The following is a 22570-nucleotide window of genomic DNA, read 5'->3' on the forward strand; positions in this document are numbered from 1 at the left end:
AGCAACCAACCAAAATGTGTCCTCATCAAGTCTGTGCTGATGCCTCAATAACCTCTGCAGCACTGTTTATTTGCACCCTAACTGGGTTACATGGAATTAGGCTGCAAGTGTGGCACAAATCTGTGATTGGTTGACGACTAGCCATCTTATAACTATCTGCTTTTTCAGCACAGCTCCAGGGTCAGGGTGACTGATGAACTTTATTCTTGGTGGAAATTTTCTTTGGATGCCAATTTCAGCCAAAACACTTTTGTATTCTTCTAATCATGGTAGCAGGTAGGGGGTCAGGCAGCTTTGTTGCACACCAGTGAAGACTGTGGTCTTGCTCTAAATTGAAGCTTTTCTTTCAGTATTTGAAGCTTTCCGTTTATGCATTTGATTAGTCACTATGTTTTTTTCAGAATGGGGTTGTTGTGAGCATATGCTGTAAGGTGTTATGTACAGTCAGCCGATCATTATCGCAAAATAAACCCAGACACGGTGACCTGGTGTTACCCAGAAGGGGTTTATTTTGTGATAATGACTGGCTGCTGTACATTATCCCGCTTATTATATGGCTTATCACAAAATGAATAAAATGGACATGAAATATTCTTCAGAGTTGTATAATCTTACCGGTATGTTATCTTAAAGCTTCCACTAAGGAAAATTTGGTTGGACACTACCGGGTCCCTGAAATAAAAACTTAATTTGTTTCTCAACATAGGGTGGATAATTGATTTTTTAACGATAACTTACAAACCTGTTGTGAGCTCAGAGGATGGTATATGCTTTTGTTGAACTTATTTTTCAAATAATCATGTATCACAGCGATAGGTGTGTAATTTATTTAGGATAGCTGTGTAAAATTAGCACAGAAACTAAGACTAAAATTTAGAAGATCTATTTTTGTTCAAGGGGAAAGTATAAACTTGCACAGAGCTACTCAAATACAGGATATAATCTCCATGTCTCAGCGTGACTGTGACTTTCCCTCTCTTGATCTTTCTCGTTCTGTTTCTCTCTCTCACACACACACACACACAACAGTGAGGGGGAGTCTGAATGACAGATTGCTGAACCGCTCATATGCTATATGTACCTCGCTGGAAGAGCGTGAGTCACCCCCCGCACAGTTATTCATACACATTTATGTGCATTTATCAAAGACTCATAGAATAAAAATCATCAACATACATCCACGCATGTTTGTTTGCATAAGGCATTAGTAGGCTCAATTACTTGACGCTTCAAATAAACATATTTCTCCATAATCACGAGAGTCTTTCTGCAAAATATAACGACTCGCTTCTTTTTTGGTGTGAGTGTGAATGTGTCGGTGGTCCAACTTGCGAGTGACAAAAATGAGTCTGACGGGGAAAGAATGCTTAATGTTACTAACTATAGGATAGCAAAATAAATTGGTTTCTCAGGCTCTGGGTCCAATCATACTTGGCATTTTGGAGCAAATTAATCATTTAGAAATACGGCTAGCTAATGCTAATACAGTATATTAGGCCTAGGGATTGTTGTTTCGTGTGCTAAGCCTAAAATTACCCTTCTGTTGTTTTATTTACCTACAACATTTTTCTTTTCAGTCTATGTAAAGCTAATACTTTAGCATTTTTTGGGGGGTACATGCAATTTTAAGGACTTTTATTTTGCTTACCTTTGTACAAAAAACTTGCCACTTGATGTGCAATATAAAATGTAGGTCTTGAAGCAACAATAGTTGAGACTCAGTCGTGTTCAATGTAAGCGTTTAGGGCTTTAGCTGTAACAGACAGACCATCAGTTATCAAAGCTAATTGCTTCATGAATCAATAACGCCCCCTGCTGGCTGACACGACAGTAGAATGTAGGCCTTGCTTTCTATTTCTATTTCTATAGAAGTTACATAACAATTACCCACTTGAAATGATAAATAGAGCACATCATTATTGTAAAATAATCAGCTTATGAGAAAATGCGGGCAGGCATATTCTGAAATTTGAGAGGCACTTGGTGTCCGTTGAAAATAATATCGATCTAAGCATCCAGCATGGATGAGTTTGGAATACAATGTTCTTTCTGACAGACAGTCATAGTAGCTAATGTTCAGCAGAACACAGTGTTCACACCATAAATTAATATAGTCATTCTCTTTGCTTAGTCTATGGTTTCCATGTACTGGTTTCTATTCCATTTTGAGTGTGAGATGTTCTGTTCTCACTGAATGAATATTAATCTTATGATCTTTGAATATTAATTAACTTCATGATATGTGTGAGACTTTTATGCACATAAAATGTGTGTGTTACTGTAACTGTAAAACTAATGGTGTACAAAAATGAATGTATTATCACAATACCTATGATCTCAGCCAATGTTGATTTGTAGAATACACAAAATATAATACATGATGCCTTTGTAAAGTCCTGTCGTGGTGATATTAGGAGATTTTATGAGCAGAACATGACCTTTATTTTAAATAAGAGATGTTTTTCCCTTTCGTCAGAACCCTCACAGAAATGTAGAAGGAAGATGATTTTTTAAAAAGGCTTCATTTACCATCAATAGACGAATCTTTGTACAAAATATTCCCAAAGCTGCTAGTGGAGAAGTTTAAAACCCTTCAGTGTCCTGTTTGGTGACGGTACCCACCCAAGTAGCAACAGTGCTGCCAGCACTGACCACAGAGACCACAGTGGCAGAGGCGCAACATATGGACAGTCAGTAGGGCGGCCGTCGACCTAGCATCTGGGATTTAAGAATTGTGGATAAACTAAACAGAGCCTGGGACAATATTTTTCCTATTAGGCCTCTTCACTAGACCTAATACTGTAAGTAGCTGCCCTCACTGTTCTAAAGTTTGGCTATATTTACTGTCATAAATGCAATGAGAGACAGAGTAAAAAATTTTTTTTTTGCTTGGTAAACAGTGTGTCTGTGAGAGTTTTAAAAACTGTGAAGTAAAAGCACATTTTTGGGTTGCGTCATTGACCTACTCATAGCTTATGCCAGCTTTACTTAGCCTAAGCTTTATTATTTTCCCTGTAAGGTATTTTATGCAGACAGAGAGCAGTAATCAGCACATTTGTGGCCTGTGCTTATTTTTGCAAATGTGAAAGGTTAATGTTGCTCAAAACTGTGGGAAAGGAACTGACCCTAGGAAAACCAAGCCCAGAGTGGGAACATTTCTGACTCATGTACTCATGATGCATGATAAGCATGTATGTGAGTGAGAATGTGTGTGACAACCACTCAGGGCAACACACTGAATGATCTGACACTATAAAAGATGTGCTGTGGGGTCCAGTGGAGCTGAAATCCTGAGATACGTGAGCAGGCTGACTCATATGAGTATGCACACACACACATTCTTGAACATCTATCTTTGTGAGGACACAATGTAATCTCTGGCTCCTTACCCTAACCCATTACACTAAGTGGCTAAACCTAACCCTTAACCTAATTGTAACCTGATCCCTAAAAACCATGTCTTGACCCTCAAACAGGCCTTTAAAGGGATCTCAGAAAGTGAGGACAAGTCAAAATGTCCTCACTTTACTCTCTTTGTCCTCTAAATCTCAAACCGGTCCTCACATATACATACTCAGCTATAATTGAGGACATAGCATAGATTATTGTTTTCTATTTTTCTAATTAAAAATATATATATGTTACATTTTTTGTTTGTTTGTTTGTTTGTTCATTTTTGTACTTTCTATTTTATTAAAGAATCCTGAAGAAAATGTATTGTGGTTTCCACTGAAATATGAAGCAGCACAACTGTTTTCAGCATTGATAATAATAATAAATGTTTCTTGAGCCACAAATCATCATATTAGAATGATTTCTGAAGGATCATGTGACACTGAAGACAGGAGTTGTGAAGCTGAAAATTCAGCTTAGACATCACAGAAAGAAATTTAATTTTTCAAATATATTCAAATAGTTATTTTAAATTGTAATAATATTTCTGTTTTAACTGTATTTTTGATCATATAAATGCAGCCTTAGAGAGCATATTTTTTCAAAAACATTACATATCTTTTTAAAAATGTTATAGCAAATTATCCCTAAATAGTAAAAACCCACACACACATGATTATTTATTTAAAGCCCCATATATTTGCACTAGCATGTGGCCTCGGGACAAGCACAGAATGAAATATGAACAGGAATAATAAAATGTGCATTATGTATAATAATATGTACGTGCATAATGAAAGTTTTTCCAAGATGATTAATAAGAACAAGACTCGCAGTAATCTGTATCCCTTTTAATACTGGTAGTATTTGCATTAGATTAGTGATGGCCCTGATTCAATGTAATTTACCCCCACTACTGCACAAATAAAGACTGCGCTCATTTGCATACATACTTTTTCTTTGGTTAGAATGACATCATAAACACAACAGAAATACACAAGAAGAGACCGTAATGGGTCCCATGGCTATCACTTTAAAGTGGTGTTGATTAATACTGCCTTTGTGTAACTGAAATTACTAAATGTGAGACAAGTGACGTTTAACAACAAGACCAAAGCGGATAAAATATAGCATATTATCATACCTATTAACACATTGCGTGAAATTCGCAGCTGTAACTGACATCATACCCATCTGGCCCCTTTTACACAGGCATCAGATATAACAATTCTCACTGATAAAATGTAAATATGCACTGAAGTCTTTGGTGTGAGACATTGTTCTCAAAATACTCATGCATGCATCAAGACAATGCAGTTCATATTCTCTCTCTCTCTCTCTCTCTCTCTCTCTCTCTCTATATATATATATATATATATATTAGAGGATCTTGGTACCTATTCATAACATAATCGTATGAAAATCTCTGCATATTTTGATCTAAAGCCACAATGTGACGCACAATAAAGCATAATTGCCCGGTTTCACAGACAAGGCTTAAGCTAGTACCAGAATAAAATGGATGTTTGAGCTGTCTTGACTGAAAGAATCTTGCACTAACATATCTTAAAATAGGTCAGTACCGTTGTTTTGTCTGAAGGGACTTTTATAAAAGCTATTTAAATGTCCTAATTTAACTAAAGCCTAATCCTGGCTTAATCTAGGACCTGTCTGTGAAACCAGGCGTACATTACAATGTTCTCAAGTAAGATCGTAGTAAAAGCACTTTGGATGCATTTTCTTGTTCAGATCCCAACCTCACGCACATAATTCAGCTCTAAACCCATACCTGTGTACCAACTGTCATTCGCTCAGAGAAAACAAAGCAAACTTCGATAAACATGGCTGTGAAATAGGCTTAAACCTGGGCGCCTGTAGGCATTTATGTACCCCAGAGCAGGAGCTCTGTGTCGTCCTGTGAATCTACACCACCTCCACGTAGTTAGCAGGGTAAAGGCCCTCTTTCCCTCCGTCCATCATGCCTCTGCACCAACCCTGATCATCCTCATCCTCGATCTTCAGAAACTCCTCACCTGAATACAAACACACAGAAAGCATCAGCATACACGTACATCATATAGACAATATTACAAACACAAAGACAGCTTACCTGCTTTGAAGGAGAGTTCATCGGTCTCCTGTCCAACATAGTCATAAAGAGCTCTGACTCTCACTCCTCCAATCATTACACTGAGACGAGGAGGAAAAACAGAAAAAGTCAATAAACTAAGGCCTGCATTAAACATGTTGAAGACCACTCCTACCTTATAGTTGAATAGTTTTAATCAAATTTGTATTGTTGCCTTTTGTTCGAAGCCCATTTCCGCATTAAGAAAAAAGGTAACGCCTTAGTTTAGGGTCCAATTCACACTATTAACTAGTTGCTTATTAGCATGCATGGATATTAGCTGTTTATTAGCACTTATAAAGCTTATTCTGCATGACCATATTCTACACCCCTTAATCCTACCCAATTCCTAAACTTAAAGGCACAATATGTAAGATTTTTGGATTAAAATATCCAAAAACCACTAGAACAATGTTATATATTTTGTTGACTTGTGTACTTACATTATCCCAAATGTTTCCAAGAATCTTTAAAGAGAGAAATAAGCAATTTAATTTAAAAAGGACAGAGACCGTGTCCGTGCGTTGCCTATCAATGACATTATACCTAGGGCTGCATGATTAATCACAATTAAACCACACAAGATTTGGCAAAGGCTGCGATTATTTTATGCGCAGCTTGTCAATGCAGCACAGCTCTGTGATCAGTAGTAAATGCTGCTCCATCTGAAAGCCAGAGGGCGCTCTTGCACAGAAACTCCAAATATGCCCTGCTGCACAAGAAGATAACACGCATCATTCCAGGAAATCCCTATGAGCATCATACTATGGCTGTAGCTGAATAAACAGAAGATTGAAACGCTTTGATTGATTAAACATGACTAATAAAAACACGACTGCCTTATTCTGTGTAAGAAGCCACATCACCTCACAGAAGGATGCTCAACTGTCATTATGAAGTGAGTTTGGATAAAAACATGTTATTAAATGATAAGCGACTCGAACTTCCAGTGCTTTCAGGTGGATTAGCATTTGGAGCCATACTTCATTGACAAGCTGCACATAAAAAAATAATCGCAACCTTTGCGGTTTCATATTCGCACTAAGTAAAATCGTTTAAGCGCAATTTCAATGTTATTTTTCTAATCGTGCGATTAATCGTGCAGCTCTAATCATACCTGCGTTACCCTCGATTTACAGTTTTATTTTGTAGAAACCAGGGAAACCTGACCGAGTACCATCAGATTCTTTTCCACCGGCTGCAGATGTGAAGACAACACCTCCTATGATTTCGCAAAATCAAAGCGTCTAGCCTTTATTTTTTAATAAGCAACTTCTAGCAGTGAACAATTACATATTGTGCCTTTAACAAATACCTGTAATTAGGAGTTTGAGGCAAAAGTCAGAGTTAATAGTGAAAATTATAAGATAAAAAGTTTTAATTATGACAAAAAGACAAACATATTTGTCATAATTATGACTTTTTATTTCATAATTTCGACTTTGTATCTCATAATTCTGACTTAGTATGCAAATTTTGATGTTTTATCTCATTATTATGACTTAGCATCTCATAATTTTGACTTAGTATTCAATAATTTTATCTATTTGTCTTAATTATGACTTAATTATGTCTGACAGTTCATTGTACTGTATTGTCGATAGTAAGTAAAGGGTTCACAGTACCATAGTGAATGTGTTGTTTGTGATCAGCATGCCTCCACAGATTTACTTCACAATACTGTATATATATTTTTTCTTTTTGTAAAGACCAAAATGTTTTGCAATATCACATTTCTTATAAGTATAGTATATAATAACCACTCAATGTTTGCTACTGTATTTTACTTAAAATCACACTGTTCGAACTCCAATTCATTCTTACGGGATGTCCTGTGAAGCTTGTCTGAGCGACACTAACCAAGGCGGCTGAGCTCAGGTCAATACACAGCAGCAAACAATAACAAGGCCTGAAGTCCAAGTCAGGTTTGTAGCGAATAACAGTCGGACAGCACTGTGCTGTAAGAGCCCTGCAGCAGATATCAATGTAGTACACTGACCTTCTCTCCATCATTGCTGCTTTCTGCTCCACCTCCTTCTTTCCCTTTTTATGCTTCTTGTCTGGAGTCCACTCCTGAAATAGAAAGGGAGCAAAAGTGTGAGTGAGTGAAGGAGTAAATGTGGGTTTTGGCACAACAGAACGCAGTCTATCTGAAGATGTGCCTCAGTGAGATACATGAATATCACAGATAACAACAGAAACGTCACTCTAACACCCTCAGGAATGCATTAACTTCAAAACGATACCTTAAAACAAACCCCATTACAGTTTGTTTTTTCTCGACATGAATGAATGTGGCTTACTGCACATTTCTCATTGCAGATGATAAAATGGGTGAAAAAACCCATAGACTTATAGTGAATGAGAATCCAAAATATCAGAGACACTGAACACTGAAGTTTCAGTTAATGTTTGCCACTATAAATGTATTTGCAATATAAACCTGAAATTGAGGCCAGTCAGTGGGCATCCCCGGTCCATGTGTATTCTTCCACCAGCGCAAATCTTCTTGCTCACTGATGGACATCAGAGTGTTATGAAGCTCATTGTACACGGCTTTTACACTAACGGAGAGAGAGAAAACTTGTTTAACTCACTCATTGTGAGTAAAACCGAAATTGAGATTTTTAGAAGGACCCTTCTCACACACACCTGTCATTGTTGGTGACATCCAAGTGTCTGTGGATGGACAGGAAAGCCTGTTTGAGGAAGCTTATCCTCTTCCTCTCCTCCTCTTGCGATTGGTCAAAGATAGACTCCATTTCCTCCATGTAGCGCGGAGCATAACGTGTCACTTCCTCAAGAACCTTCTCATAGCGGGCTCGCACCTGCACACAGGAATTTGCAGTCAATCAGTCAGATGTGTCGCTTGATGTGTATAAATATATAATTAGAAACATATTTGTATAATAAATGAATATAAATATTAACTAAATTACAACCCATATCCCTTGAATGCCAATCAAATATTATGTCACAAGACTAACATGACCAGTTCTTTCTGTTTCTTTTCCTGATTAAGATGATAAAGGGTAATTGAAACTGCATTTTCTCTCTCTCTTTCTGATAGTTTCCTCCACACAACTCTCACCTTTTCTGTCTCCTGGTGAGCCAGTTCGGTCTCTTCCTGGATCTTCCTCTGTTTCTCGATGGCAATGTCAGGGTTGCCTTGGGCATGGGCCTCCCGCTCACGGGCCACGTGTTCCTTGCGACAAGCTTTGTGAAACGCCGACCTGGCCTTCTCTAACTGTCACAAAAACACACACACATTTAGTGGTCAGACTCAGTATTGCATACTGTAAATATTCATTTTCAATAATTCAGCAGTTCATTATTCGGCAGTTATTCCACAGTTACTATATGTATACATGCTTATCTTGAGACTTTTTTGTTTTGTTTTCAGAACAAGTGAATTTAGTGCCATTTCTACCTTCTTCAGTCTCTTGGCCCAGGGCTTCTGAGCACGTGAGAAACCGGTTTCAAAATCCTGGGACTCCTTGAAACCTCCAAATATCTTCTTATGGAAAGTGTCCTTCTGCCACGTCCGGATGCGATCTCCGTCCTCTGACACCAGAGCACGACAGATGGAGGAGTGCAGCGAGGAGAGGCGGTCAGCAGAAGAGAGGAAGCACTGCCATGCTCGCAACAGAGAGCCGTAGAGAGGACCTGGACAAAGACAAACATATTCATGAAATAAATGAGAGGACCATTTAGGGTCACAAAAAAGAAACCTCTTCATCATGTGGGCATCTCATGTAAAATGCAAGTCACAGATCCTTAATCATATGTGCAATGGTTCTCCACAAAAGTCTTGCATGTTACTGTACGTTCGAAATGATACTACTCATACTATTTTTTCAGTATGCAGTACGTAGCCCATACACTCAACATTATCCAAAATGTTTGAATGCTTTTAAGACATACATTTACTAAAATGTGGGAAATACTGTTAATATTATGCAATTAATATTATTATGCAAACTTTTAAATATGAGATGCAATGTACAGTACATACTGCACAGTACACAGTAGGAAATACTCTATTGTGTTGTGTTCTACACATTCAAAATGTGATTGAAAATGCAAAATATTTTATTATTTTAGAACAATAACATCAAATAATGCAAAATAATCATTGATTATTTCTGAACTTGTTGAAAATGCAAAATATTACATTTTATTATTTTTTAACAATAATCATCAAATAATGCAAAATAATAATTGATTATTTCTGAACTTAAATAACAGGTCATGTGACAACCATTTAGCATTAAGTTGTTGATGTTGAAAAACAACATAAGCAACATGACTTAAAACATCACTATTGCTAATTATAGTACATATTGCCTAATACACAGTAAGCAATATGTTATTTTCATACACTACCGTTCAAAGGTTTGGGGTCGGTAAGATTTTCCATGTTTTTGAAAGAAGACTTTTGAAAGAAGTCTCTTCTGCTCACCACGTCTGCATTTATTTGATTGAAAATGCAGTTAACTGCAACATTGTGAAATATTATTACAATTTAAAATAACTGTTAATATATTTTAACATGTAATTTATTCCTGTGTAAAAATAATGATTTCTTTAAAACAAAAAAACAAAAATGTATACTGACCAGAAACTTTTGAACAGTAGCGTACACTGCCGTTCAAAGGTTTGGGCTCTATTTCATTTTAATATACACCTTACTGCTGCAACCTAGACACATCATCAGTGATGTAACCTGGGGTCATCGGGTCTTTCTGGTCTTTCAACAACATAAACCCTCGCCCAGGCGACTCAGCCGGGAGTGATCAGTCCCCGACTTGTGTCTAGGTAGCTTGTGTGGTCCAAGGATCACCCCTTTTGATCCACAGCCATCTAGATGCTTTCTCAGCGGCATCCATGATGTTCCTGATGGCTTTTTTTATGTGCAGTCCTCTGTTTCCCAAGAGCCTAAGGGCCCTGCAGAGCTTAAGGACCCTCAACAGCCAACCTTGATGGGGAGGCAGCAGGTCTTCCATCCGCTGCTATGACATTCACCTGCCATCTCCTCGGCCTGCTTTCGTTCAAATGCCTCTTCTATTCAGTCTTCCCAGGGCACAGTCAATTCCAGTAGGACCACCTGTCTAGATGCTTCCGAAAGGAGGACCATGTCAGGCCTAAGCATGGTCTTGGTGATGGTTTCTGGGAATTTGAGCTGCCTTCCCAGGTAGACCTTTAGCTGCCAGGCTGGGCTGTTGCCAGCAGTCCACCAGATGGGTTTCTGCTGCGTGGTGGTTTCTCCCCAGCCTTGACAAATGCAATCAAGCACTGTGCTGGCTGCTGGTGCCGCTGAGAGAGATCCCTGTGCTGATGGCTTCTGCAATGACCCTTAGCACCTGGTTGTGGCGCCAACAATAACGTCCCTCTCCCAAGGCTTTAGGGCAGCAGCTTAAAGCGTTAGTTCACCCAAAAATGAAAATTATGTCATTAATGACTCACCCTCATGTCGTTCCAAACCCGTAAGACCTTCATTCATCTTCAGAACACAGTTTAAGATATTTTAGATTTAGTCCGAGAGCTTTCTGTCCCTCCGTTGAAAATGTATGTACGGTAGACTGTCCATGTCCAGAAAGGTAATAAAAACATCATCAAAGTAGTCCATGTGACATCAGTGGGATAGTTAGAAGTTTCTGAAGCATCGAAAATACATTTTGGTCCAAAAATAACAAAAACTATGATTTTATTCAGCATTGTATTCTCTTCCGGAATCCTTTCCATTGAATTGATTCCATTGAATCCTTTCATCTGTCGGCGTTGGTAATGCACTTTTACGTCTTTTTTTTTTGACGATTAGGACAAATCGTAATTGGCGATTACGCACCATTTTAAAAAATATAGCAATACCAAAATACAAACAATGTAGAATAGCTTGAATACAGCGTGCGTCTCCCTCAGACTGTAAACGAAGCTCGGGCGCACCGGATAACATGTCAGCAGCGTCACTGTGGAGTCGTGAACCCGGATTGACAACAGACCCGGAAGAGAAGCAATGCTGAATAAAGTCGTAGTTTTTGTTATTTTTGGACCAAAATGTATTTTAGATGCTTCAAAAGCTTCTAACTGACCCACTGATGTCACATGGACTACTTTGATGATGTTTTTATTACCTTTCTGGACATGGACAGTATACCGTACAAACACTTTCAATGGAGGGACAGAAAGCTCTCGGACTAAATCTAAAATATCTTAAACTGTGTTCTGAAGATGAACGGAGGTCTTACAGGTTTGGAACAACATGAGGGTGAGTCATTAATGACATAGTTATCATTTTTGGCTGAACTAACCCTTTAATATGTGCTCCAGGGATCCTCTTTTTTGGCATAGTGGGCATGCAGGGGTGTCTATCAGGCAGAGGTTGGTTGGACTGTGGAGGACATCGTAGACTAATCTGATAAGGATCTGAATCCAGTGTGGCTCCACTTTCCAAAGATCAGACCATGAGATCTTTCAGTCCATCACCTGTTCCCACCACATCCACGCCCCTTGTTGTCTCATCCCTACCATCCTACTGATACATCTTTCCACCACCCCTGCTCGGATTTTCTCTTGTACCAGTTGACACCTGTCCATTCCCCGGGCCTTGTCGTATCGAGGTCTTTGGATACAACCATGCCCTGCTCTTCCTGACACCACTAACCCCACCAACCGCGCTTGAGCCTGGTCGACAGCCTCCTGGACCCTCCACTTTCTACCTGTGCTCACCTCTATGCCAGCAGAGGAGACTTTTGGTATTTAACAACAAATCCTGAAAAGCAGTTTACACTGCTAATACGGTTTACACAAAAATATGAAGCAGCACAGCTGTTTTTTTAACATGGATAATAATAAAAAATGTTTCGTGAGCAGCAAATCATCATATTAGAATGATTTTTGTAGGATCATGTGACGCTGAAGACAGGAGCAATGACGCAGAAAATTCATTCTGAAAATTCCATCATTTTAAAATATAATAAAGTAGAAAACAGTTATTTTGAATTGTAATAATACTTCACAATATTACTGTTTTTACCGTGTCCAATAAATGCAGCCATGGTGAGCATAAGATGTTCAAAAACATCTTACCAATCCCAAACCTTTAAACGGTAGTGTACTGTGTCCAAGTTCTTGATAAAACTGCAGTACTCACTCGCATCCACTAGGGGTTTCCATTTGGTACTCCACTCACTAAGTTGCTGCGCGTACTGTCTCTCAACCCTGGCCCTTTCCTGGAAACACGCCACTATGTCATTACATGCCTGGAAGGCATCTTCGGTCCTCTTCACTGTCCGGTGGTAGTTCCCTGGCTGAGACACAGACAGACAGAACATGGACAGAAGTGTAAGGTTAATTGTAAAATATAGAGGGAAGAGAAAATAAAAGACTAGCACTTGGTGTTAAAGGTTAATAGGCTGTTTAAGAGGTCAAGAATGAGGTATTTACTCTTAAGACACAGAGAAAACGTCCCTCTCTCATCTGAGCGATTGGCCTAATTTCTTTTCCAGCAGGGTCACTGGGTTTGTTTGCTATGGATTGGACAAGTTATCAGTATAGCGTAAGCTTTGTTTCTAATATAAACGGCAGAAGACAACATGTGGTGTGGAAAACCAGAGCACAATTCAAACATTATTCCCCTGAAAAACATCTGTGACTAGATGAGGACCAGCGAGACTTGAGAATTCAGGCCACGGTGAGTGAAGCATCACATGGACACCGCAGTGAAAGGGGTTGATTAACTGCAATAACACAATAAATGAGAGAGAATGAGGGAGGAGGGTGAACATAATGACAATTTCAGAATGGCCGTCGTGTTTGCTGATGTGGAGCCTGTTTTACTATTTTGCTGGCAACCATTAGTGGCTCCCCCACAATTTTATCAATTCATCGCTCTGTTCTGCATCTTCCTTTTGTGTTGTTCTTTGTTGGAACTTTCTGTTTCTCTCTCTCTTTCTCTTTCTCTCTCTTAGCTGTGGTTTGCACCACGTACTTTCTCCAGTCTGAGAAAAAAGTAAAAACAGCTGAGGAATCTCAACTCCGGCCAAGAGCGGTGCAGAGCAGCACCTGCCAACCAATCAGAGAATCACAGAAACTGAAAAGAATAACACAGTCCCTGTCAAACGGAATATAACATTCAGCTGGACTCAAAGCTGCACAGTATTTAAAAAGAACTGTTTCGCTGAACAGACAAGCCTATTTAAATATAAACCCCATTCAACTCTGGCTAAAACTTTCAGCATTTCATCACTGCAATCTTCTGCCAATGCTGTGGTTAACCAATCAAAGCATCTAGGATGAACACAAAAACCCTACTGCGCTCAGTTCTGGTCAGCCGCCAGCCAATTACAAGGTAGGGGATGCAACAAAATCCTTGCAGGCGATATCAGTGTGGTTGTAAACTGACTAAACATCAGTGGTCAGAGCATTTCGCCGAAAAACAGTACCACTGGCCAAGCTCCAGATGGGATGGCAAATCAGCAAAAAGCGCTCAGGCTAAGAGGAGAGTTCAGGAGAATCTTAAACAGCTTCATACCGATATCATGAAGTGGGAGCTCTAGATGGCATAGATAATAACAACAAATAAATAACTCACTCAGATGCAAAATTAAATTAAAATTAGATTCAAAATGATTTTTTTTATCAATAAACATATTTTAATAATCATTTTTAGATAATTTGATCCCAAAAATTATATTATAAAACGGTAAGTTCCTGTCCTTGATTCTGATTGGTCAACAGCTGTGTTTTAAACACAATAAAACAAGATATATGACTGCTTCACTCAACGGTTCAGTGTATCACTACACAACACCCTTAGCAACCACTCTTAGCAACGTAAGCTGTTTGTTCTCAATTGATATTGTTCATTGAAGCTTACTGTATTGTGTAGAAGAGTACGTTACTTTGAGAAAGAGATCGAGTGAGTGAATTTACAGTATTACCTGCATCCAGATTTTCTTTCAGGTCAGTCCTATGTTCATAATACATCTGATAAATGTCCGATGTATTATCTTGTACTTTTAACATTTAAGGTTCTGACAGCGCTAGTCCAAGCATTTGTCAGTTGCGTTGTCAGTTGTCTTTTCAATGTAAAAGTCTTCTCTACTGACTGACACACTCATAAAGACAGTCTTTGCCGCCATCTAATAGCATGATAATGTAACGTTAACGTCTGTTGCTGTTCACGGTCAGGTACTATTTTTTTCCGGCGGAAGGAAGGCTTTTAGTGAAAGTTTACTTCATGAAAGTTGCATTGATACATATTTCTTGGGTTTAATATTTGTATTGTGTGGTTCTATAAAAGCAATAAGGTATGAGAAGCTAGTGCTGCTGTATCGTGAATAAGTCACGGTTGAACTCCGCTTCGTGTCGTGCCTAACAACGCCCTTCAGCCGTGACTTATTCACGATACAGCACAGCCTCTTGTACCTTATTGCTTACATACAACCTAAAATTATCTACTTCGTAGGGACCAGCCAACAGTCCCCAAGAGAAAGAATATAAATAATATATTTATTTAATATATTAAATAATGTCAAGCAAAAATCTAAAACTGCAAACATGTTTTTGTTAGGCTACCAGTGTTGGGGATTATGCATCACAAGTAACACGAGTTACGTAATCAGATTACTTTTTCCAAGTAACTAGTAAAGTAACGCATTACTTTTCAATTTACTTAAAAAGTTACTTTTTCAAATGAGTAACGCAAGTTACTTTGTTTTTTTACATTTATTGACGCCTCTCCTGTCCCCATGTTGAGAGAAATCTGGAGTAAGTGCAGAGGGGGGTGTGCGCTGTGTCAACATGATGGTTATTGTAGTTCTAGACTAAATGTGAACATACATTTACTCATCTCACGTGAAAAAGCAGAATGAATGAATATTACAGAATATTACGCAAACCTGCAATAATGAAATGTTAAATTACACAAATATACAATTTATTAACCAATGTCTAATATATTAACAAATGTCTAATGCCCATTGTGGTAAAGTAAGAGTGTTGAAATGTTTTCTCCTGCATCCTATTCGTCCGCAATCCAGAATGGCAGCACAGCTGAAAGGTTTGTTTGCGCCAAAGCCACTGGAAGACAAGCCTGCGACCTTTAGCCAAAGAAAGCGTAACGGCTAATGCTAACGCCACGCCCCCGGCAGAGAAGGAAATAATAGGCCGTTTTTGAATGGATGATAATAGATGAGAGGCTTCACTATGCTGATTAAACAGCTTTTGTGGGGAAATAGCTAATCATTTAATTAATGTACAGCCTCTCTGTTTGCGCTGCATCCTCTGCATTTGTTAGGGCTGCGCCCTCTACTGTGCAGGTGTGAATTTGCATTTCGTTCAGCCTGAGGTTTATTCATTTTTACTTTTGGTTTGAAAGGGCCTTAACATTTGTCAAATATAGAACTTTTTTTTAAAAAAAGCCCAGGTGAAAAAAAGTTACTCAAAAGTAATATAATGCATTACTTTCCATAAAATAACTAAGTAATGCAATTGGTTAATTTTTTAGGGAGTACCGCAATATTGTAATGAATAATTTTAAAAGTAACTTTCCCCAACAATGATCATTAGTTAAAAATAAAGACAATAATAGTATGACACAGGAACAAGTGTATATGTGTATGTGTAACTAACATCAGGTTGCTCCAAGGGGAATGCTGAAATGAGCAAATCACTTTGGATAAAAGCAACTGCTAAATAAGTGCTTGCTATTTGCTCTAAATATAAGTCTGAACATGAACATGACAGTTAACAGCGCTTATATGTAATTATATATGCAGTATCATCACATAATTACCATTATCAGTATGACAAGAACCTATTAGGAATATTATAAGTGCAATAATAAATAAAGTACACACACACACACACACACACATATATATATATATATATATATATATATATATATATATATATATATATACCAAGATGTCCTCATGAGTAAAGATAGTGTAGGCATTCACATATCCACAAGCCTCAGGACATCCTAAAATACCACAGAATTTCTACAGTAGAAAAATACTGTATTACTGAGTAATATTTTATAACATTTTTTCCTACAATGGTAAAAAAACAACAACAACAACAAAAAAAACTAGTCAACAAATGTAAAAAGGTTATAAAGCTATTAAAAGGCAAGCAACTGCGTGATTCCCAACAGTATTGGAGAACAGAAAAGCAAACCAATTAAGGAGCTGAGAGACAAAAGCTGAGCTAATTAAAATGGGTGGAGGCACAATGGATGAAATTTATAGACGGAGATTAAAGTTTAAAAAAACCTTAAAACATGCTGAAATGGTCTCAAAGTAAAATCACTTGACTTGAATTTTAATCTTCATTTGGTTAATAGAGAGTATTCAGTAGCTTTTGTTAACCATTTCTCTTTATGTCTGAACAAATCTTGTCATCTGTTGTTAATCAAACTGTTTGGGTGTTAAAACCAAGTCAAGTCAATCACCCATGTGCATTTCTGGTAACACATCAATAACAAACCAGAAGCGGATGGTATTTCTTAGAGGTCCATCATCCTGTCTGACTCATTGCTGTCCTTCCTCCCCCTCTCACTTACCATCCAGAAGCTCTGATTGTTGGCATCCTCAGGGCCTGTCTCAGCCGGGAGCGTTGACATGGTGAGTCTGGAACAGAGATATGGCAAACAACATTTTAAAGCATTAAATGGGCACTAAATTTCCTCATTAAAAAAAAGTACCTTTGAAAAATGATTAAAATCATCTATATTCACATGAAATGAAGATTTTTTATTCTATATGGGGTGGGTGGTCTCATGGAAGCTGACATCTTGAGATCACATGACCAGCCGAATACTATTTCACCTTGGCAACCACCCTTTTATTTTACAGTTTCAACTGTGCATTAAATTAATCCTTGCTGACAAATTAATATAATTTCTACAATGGCGTCGACAGCCATAAACATTTTGTGTGAGTGTGTGTGTGAATCCGCATCCACATCACTAGTTCAAGACGACTGACGTATCAAACAATACAACAAACAAAAAAGTTAATGATGCATTTTTACAGCAAAATTAGCTATGAACAATAGATCTCAATAGTTTTGCTGGTTTGACATGTCAGAAGGACAAATGGCTGGAAGTTACTTCTAGATCGTCTTAACAGGCAGACAATAGATATGTGTGACAGAGCTGAACATCCTACTGTGTCTGAAAGCATGCTGGCGGGGTGTTGTGTTTTACAAGCTTTCTTTTATTTGATCTACAGTTTACGAACTGCGTCAGAAAGTGCATGGCTCCAACAAACAAGTTTAATGGTCCTGAAGTCAAGTACATGAAGAAAGGAGGATAGTTAGGTTATTTAAAGAGGATCAAAGAGATTTCTGGATGAAAAATGTTACTGACTTAAAGTGTAAAAAAATGAAGTGTTGAATGAGTGTTGAAGTGGGTTTGAGAGTTAGTGAGACAGATAGTGCTCAATAATCTGGTTTGATCTAGAGCTCTGGGCTTTGAAACTTGAGCCATCCCAAAATAAACAGGGGTGAAAGTTCACCAACACACACATCAACACACTAGTTCTCTTCTGAAACACGTTCACGAGCTTACAAACACTGGCACATGTGGCCGGTCCGACAAGCCCACACAGGCACATGTTTGAGCTGCCCCAAACACACACATGCCAGAAATACATGCCATTGACAGCCCAACATGCCTGTGGCCATTTGTTTCTGCAAATGCAATAAAGCGCATTTTGTCACAAGACATGGAGAGAGAACAAGATGACAGAAGGGAAGTGCATGAACAAGCTGTTATTTGTCTGTCTTCTCTCTCTCTCTCTCTCTCTCTCTCTCTCTCTCAATCCCTCACATGGGTCTATGTCCCTCAGGGCATTAAGCTAAATGTTCTCTTCTATCCCCTTTCCTGCACTGCAGGGGTCATGGGTATTGTAAATGACCCTATATTTGAACTTTAACCTCACTTCCTGTTCCCCCTCTGGCCCTCTCCCTCCAGACAGCCTCTCAGAGAATATGAGCAGGGAGCACAAGCTTAAAGGCAAAGTTCACATAAAATGAATGAACATGCTGTCTTTCATTTCTCATCACCAAGTTGTTCCATCATGACTCTTTGATGTTTGGAAGACAAAAGATTTTTTGAAAAATGTGGTTTGTTGAACAGAGGTTGAAGCTTTCAAGCTTCAAAAAGGATGCAAAAACACCATTAAAGAATCAGAAAAGTGGCTTCATACGCTACATTCCAAGTCTTTTTAGTGATGAACAGGCTAAAAGTTGTTCCTAAGTTGGATCTTTGCTATGATATCTGAATGGAACATTCATGAACCAGACAGATCCAGTTTCTAAAGTTGCAATGTTATGGAAGTAGCTACAGATCTTTTCTTCCATATTGTGACGTACATCTGAGGGAAACAGATTATTGTTGGGTGGGGACTTTGTTTTATCCATCAGTTTTTGACTGGACAGAGACACATCTGAAAGCAAGCTTGCGGTCGATTGTAAAAAAAAAAAAAAAAAAAAGATGTGGTTTAATGCTGCCTTCACATGCTATCGGAGTTATCGTAAATACTAGTTTCCTATTTAACAAATTGGACATGAACGCCCACTCAATTCAAACTTTGAATGCGAATGAGCTCGTAATCACAACTTGTGGGAACTGGGAAGTAGGAAATTTCCTATAGCACATGAAGGCGGCAGAAGAGGACTAACTGATTGGAGAAGTCCAGGATACGTCACCATGGAGAAGTCATTTTACTGGAAGATTCACTTATGACATTTTGATTAAAAATTAAACATAGAGTCAAACCAAAATTTATTCGGACACCTTGAACATTTCATTCATTAATACAGTTCATTCACTATATGGTAATAAAATATGACAAGATCTCAGAGTTAAACTGTGTCAGAAAAAAAAAATCTTAATTATGTCAGATAACACTTAAGCAAAACATGGTCAGGTCAAAGTGTCTGAATAATTTTTAGCTCCAAATTTTTATCAATTTTACTGGTAGTCCACTGTGTGAAGAATTTTTGAGTATAATATGTCACAATTTACTTTATTTAGCTATCCTCACTTACATAAATGAACTATAGTGTCCTGTACCCACTAGTAAAAATATATAAAAAATGTCTGAATAATTTTTGGTTTGACTGCATATATGGATGAATTGTTCACAATAAGATCAATACGAAGCAATTAGTAAATAAATTTGTAAATTCACCCGACTTTAATTTCAACTATTAATTTGATCAATGAACTGATTACTGGCTGTCGAGTTATCAGCTCACTGTGGGGGAAGAATTTCAGTGAATAAATATTAAAATCTGAGTCTGTTTTCCACCCAAAATTATGACTAATACGACTTATAAGAAATATATTGCACAAGCCACTTTTTTTTTTTTACATACTTGTCTGTATTCACAGCAATGACATGGAAAAAAAATATCAGTTACATTCATCAAGACATGCTTTTGTGTTCCAAAGAAGACAAAGTCATACGGGTTTGGAATAACATGAGGGTGAGTAAGTGATAACAATATTTTAATTTTTCAGAATTTTACCTGTTTACATTCAGCCTTTTTTGTAAGGTTAACCTAAACGACTCCAGAAGAGTTTCTTCTTCTAATCGTAACCCATCTCTCTGTGTTACACTGGAGCCTCATGCAATGTTATGTGTAAGTAAATGAAAGGATAAACACATCTTCTCAACTGAATTAAATCATCACTACTTGGGAGGGAACTTAGATTGAACTTTTGTGGTATTGTAAAACGCCACAAAAAGTAGCAGATTACAAAGAATAGCATTTTAGAGAAGACAAAGTACAATCAAACTGATCAAAATGGAGATTAAAAACTGCTGGAAAGTCTCTGTAACTTTTGAGAGAAGGGAATGACCCATTTCTGAAAAGATCATCATGACGTTGCTGTGAATCTCCCTCTTATTTTCTCTTTTCTCCCCCTTTTCAAAGCCCCTCAAACCCCCATACCCCTCACCCACCCTGGCTCTCCTTCTCTCTCCTCCCCCTGTCCCCGTTTTGAGTGTCACACATAACTCAACACACACCCACACACTGAAGAAATATATAGCAACTTATGAATGCATCAGACAGAAATAGTCTATGAATGCTGCAGAACTCATCAACGCAATGTGATCTAACTTGACACAAACACATCAGGAATAAATTAATGGCAGAGTAAATGCAGACAACAAACTCACCTCTAACTTTTCCAGGGAAAGTTTCCTTTTAGTTTACCCTTTTCTTTTCCAAAGTAACAGATCACCCCCTTTCTTCTAAATTTTCCACTTTTAAGGCCACCATATGGTAATGGGATGTTCTGGACAGCGTCTTTCTCCTCTTCTCTGTCTTTGAGCCGCTGTCAGTGTTTAATAAGGTGGCTTCCTGTCACTCTCTTTCTCTCCTCTCTAGTTCCCCCTCTTTCCGAAGCAGCTGCGGATAACCAGACCTTTCGCTCTGTGGATCAAACTACATGACCACACTCCTCCCTCTCCCTGTCTCTCTCTTTCCCTCTCCCTCTCTCTCTCTCTCTCTCTCTCTCTCTCTCTCTCAAATGAGCAGAGCTCAGTCATGAAGTGGGTTCAGGCCAAACAATTAGTGTTTCATTTAAGAATAACCTTAGACAGAGAGACCCATAGCTGTTGCACACTTCTTCTTTTTACTTACCACCCCTAATTAGGTAGAATTATTTCATTTTCTGTGAATTGTGTCTGTAACAGTCAAATTTATTACTATCAAAATGTACCTACCTCACAAATGTCCATGGTCTCAGCTATCCGGCACATCCAGTGGTTGTGTTGTGTTGAACAAAGTCTACGCCTGCATCTCAATGTGCATATATTCATCCTAAATAGTATGTGACATTAGTAATATTCAATACTATTTAGGGTGGATATAGTATGCACATTGGGATGCAGGGTATGACTCAGTATTAAAAATATGGCAGCTGTTGTACACACTGGCAAGAGCCCATCCCACATACCTCTGTGGTTCAGATATATTTTCATAATCTCATATTAATATAATTAACTCTCTCTGTTTTCTCTGTTTTATCTCTTTTATGCTATTCTTCCAGCCAAAATCTCCCCAAAATCACACAATTACCTATTATATATGTATATAAAGTGTATACTCTTCCGAATTCAACCACAGACAAAGATTTAGTGAACAAGTTGGTTAAAGGATTAGTTCATTTTTAAATAAAATTTCCCTGATAATATACTCACCCACATGTCATGCAAGATGTTCATGTCTTTCTTTCTTCAGTCGAAAAGAAATGAAGGTTTTTGATGAAAACATTCCAGGATTTTTCTCCTTATAGTGGACTTCAATGGACTCCAAATGGTTAAAGGTCAAAATGACAGTTTCAGTGCAGCTTCAAAGAGCTTTAAACGATACCAGACTAGGAATAAGGGTCTTATTTAGCGAAACCATCTGTCATTTTCTAAAAAAAAATACAACTGTATATACTTTATGAACACAAATGATCACCTTGCATGAGCTTCCGCTTTCCGTATTCTTCAAAAAGCTTACGCTGTATGTCCTACGCCTTCCCTATTCTACTTACGGAAAAAATGGAACTGCCGCTACGTTCGTTCCGCAAGTTGAATAGGGAAGGCGTAGGACATACAGTGAGCTAATCCTTTAATTTGTGTTCTGAAGATGAATGAAGGTCTTACGGGTGTAGAACGACATGACAATGCGTAATTAATGACAGATTTTTCATTTTTGGGTGAACAGACCCTTCAAGGCCTCGTTTACACTAGTGGGTTTTCGTTTTAAAACGCATAAGTTTTGCTATGGTTACGCCTGTCGTTTACACTACGCCAGCGTTTTCAAATCTCGAAAAAGGAGACTTTCAAAAACGCTACAGAGCCCGTTTCAGTTTGAAAACCCCGGGGTTGTGTTTCAGTCTAGACGGACCAAAACGGAGACTTCTGAAAACGATGGCGTGGCTGTCCATGTTCACTCTGCGTATCCTTGACGATTGTGTAATCAATAACATGGAGACTGAACTGCAATCTTTGCTGGCTTTGTTGTCATTTT

General features: G+C 38.2%; 1 protein-coding gene across 2 annotated transcripts; it reads right to left on the reverse strand.

The window, feature by feature from the left end:
- Nucleotides 1-4099: 4099 nt before the first annotated feature.
- On the reverse strand, nucleotides 4100-20997 carry si:ch211-51c14.1 (protein kinase C and casein kinase substrate in neurons protein 1). Of its 2 annotated transcripts, none has more exons than XM_067374412.1 (10): nucleotides 20725-20997; nucleotides 17094-17160; nucleotides 12714-12831; nucleotides 8952-9187; nucleotides 8613-8768; nucleotides 8174-8349; nucleotides 7965-8085; nucleotides 7521-7594; nucleotides 5504-5583; nucleotides 4100-5426 (listed from the first exon to the last, which is right to left on the reverse strand). In XM_067374412.1, the coding sequence occupies exons 2-10, from the start codon at nucleotides 17151-17153 to the stop codon at nucleotides 5317-5319; spliced, it is 1131 nt and encodes a 376-aa protein (XP_067230513.1). In that variant the 5' UTR covers nucleotides 17154-17160; nucleotides 20725-20997; the 3' UTR covers nucleotides 4100-5316. The 2 variants fall into 2 exon arrangements, with proteins under 2 accessions (XP_067230513.1, XP_067230507.1); XM_067374406.1 differs by having other exon boundaries at nucleotides 4101-5426; nucleotides 12675-12831; nucleotides 20725-20996.
- Nucleotides 20998-22570: the final 1573 nt, after the last annotated feature.

This window comes from Chanodichthys erythropterus, chromosome 3 (assembly GCF_024489055.1).
Source record: "Chanodichthys erythropterus isolate Z2021 chromosome 3, ASM2448905v1, whole genome shotgun sequence".
Classification (NCBI taxonomy): domain Eukaryota; kingdom Metazoa; phylum Chordata; class Actinopteri; order Cypriniformes; family Xenocyprididae; genus Chanodichthys; species Chanodichthys erythropterus.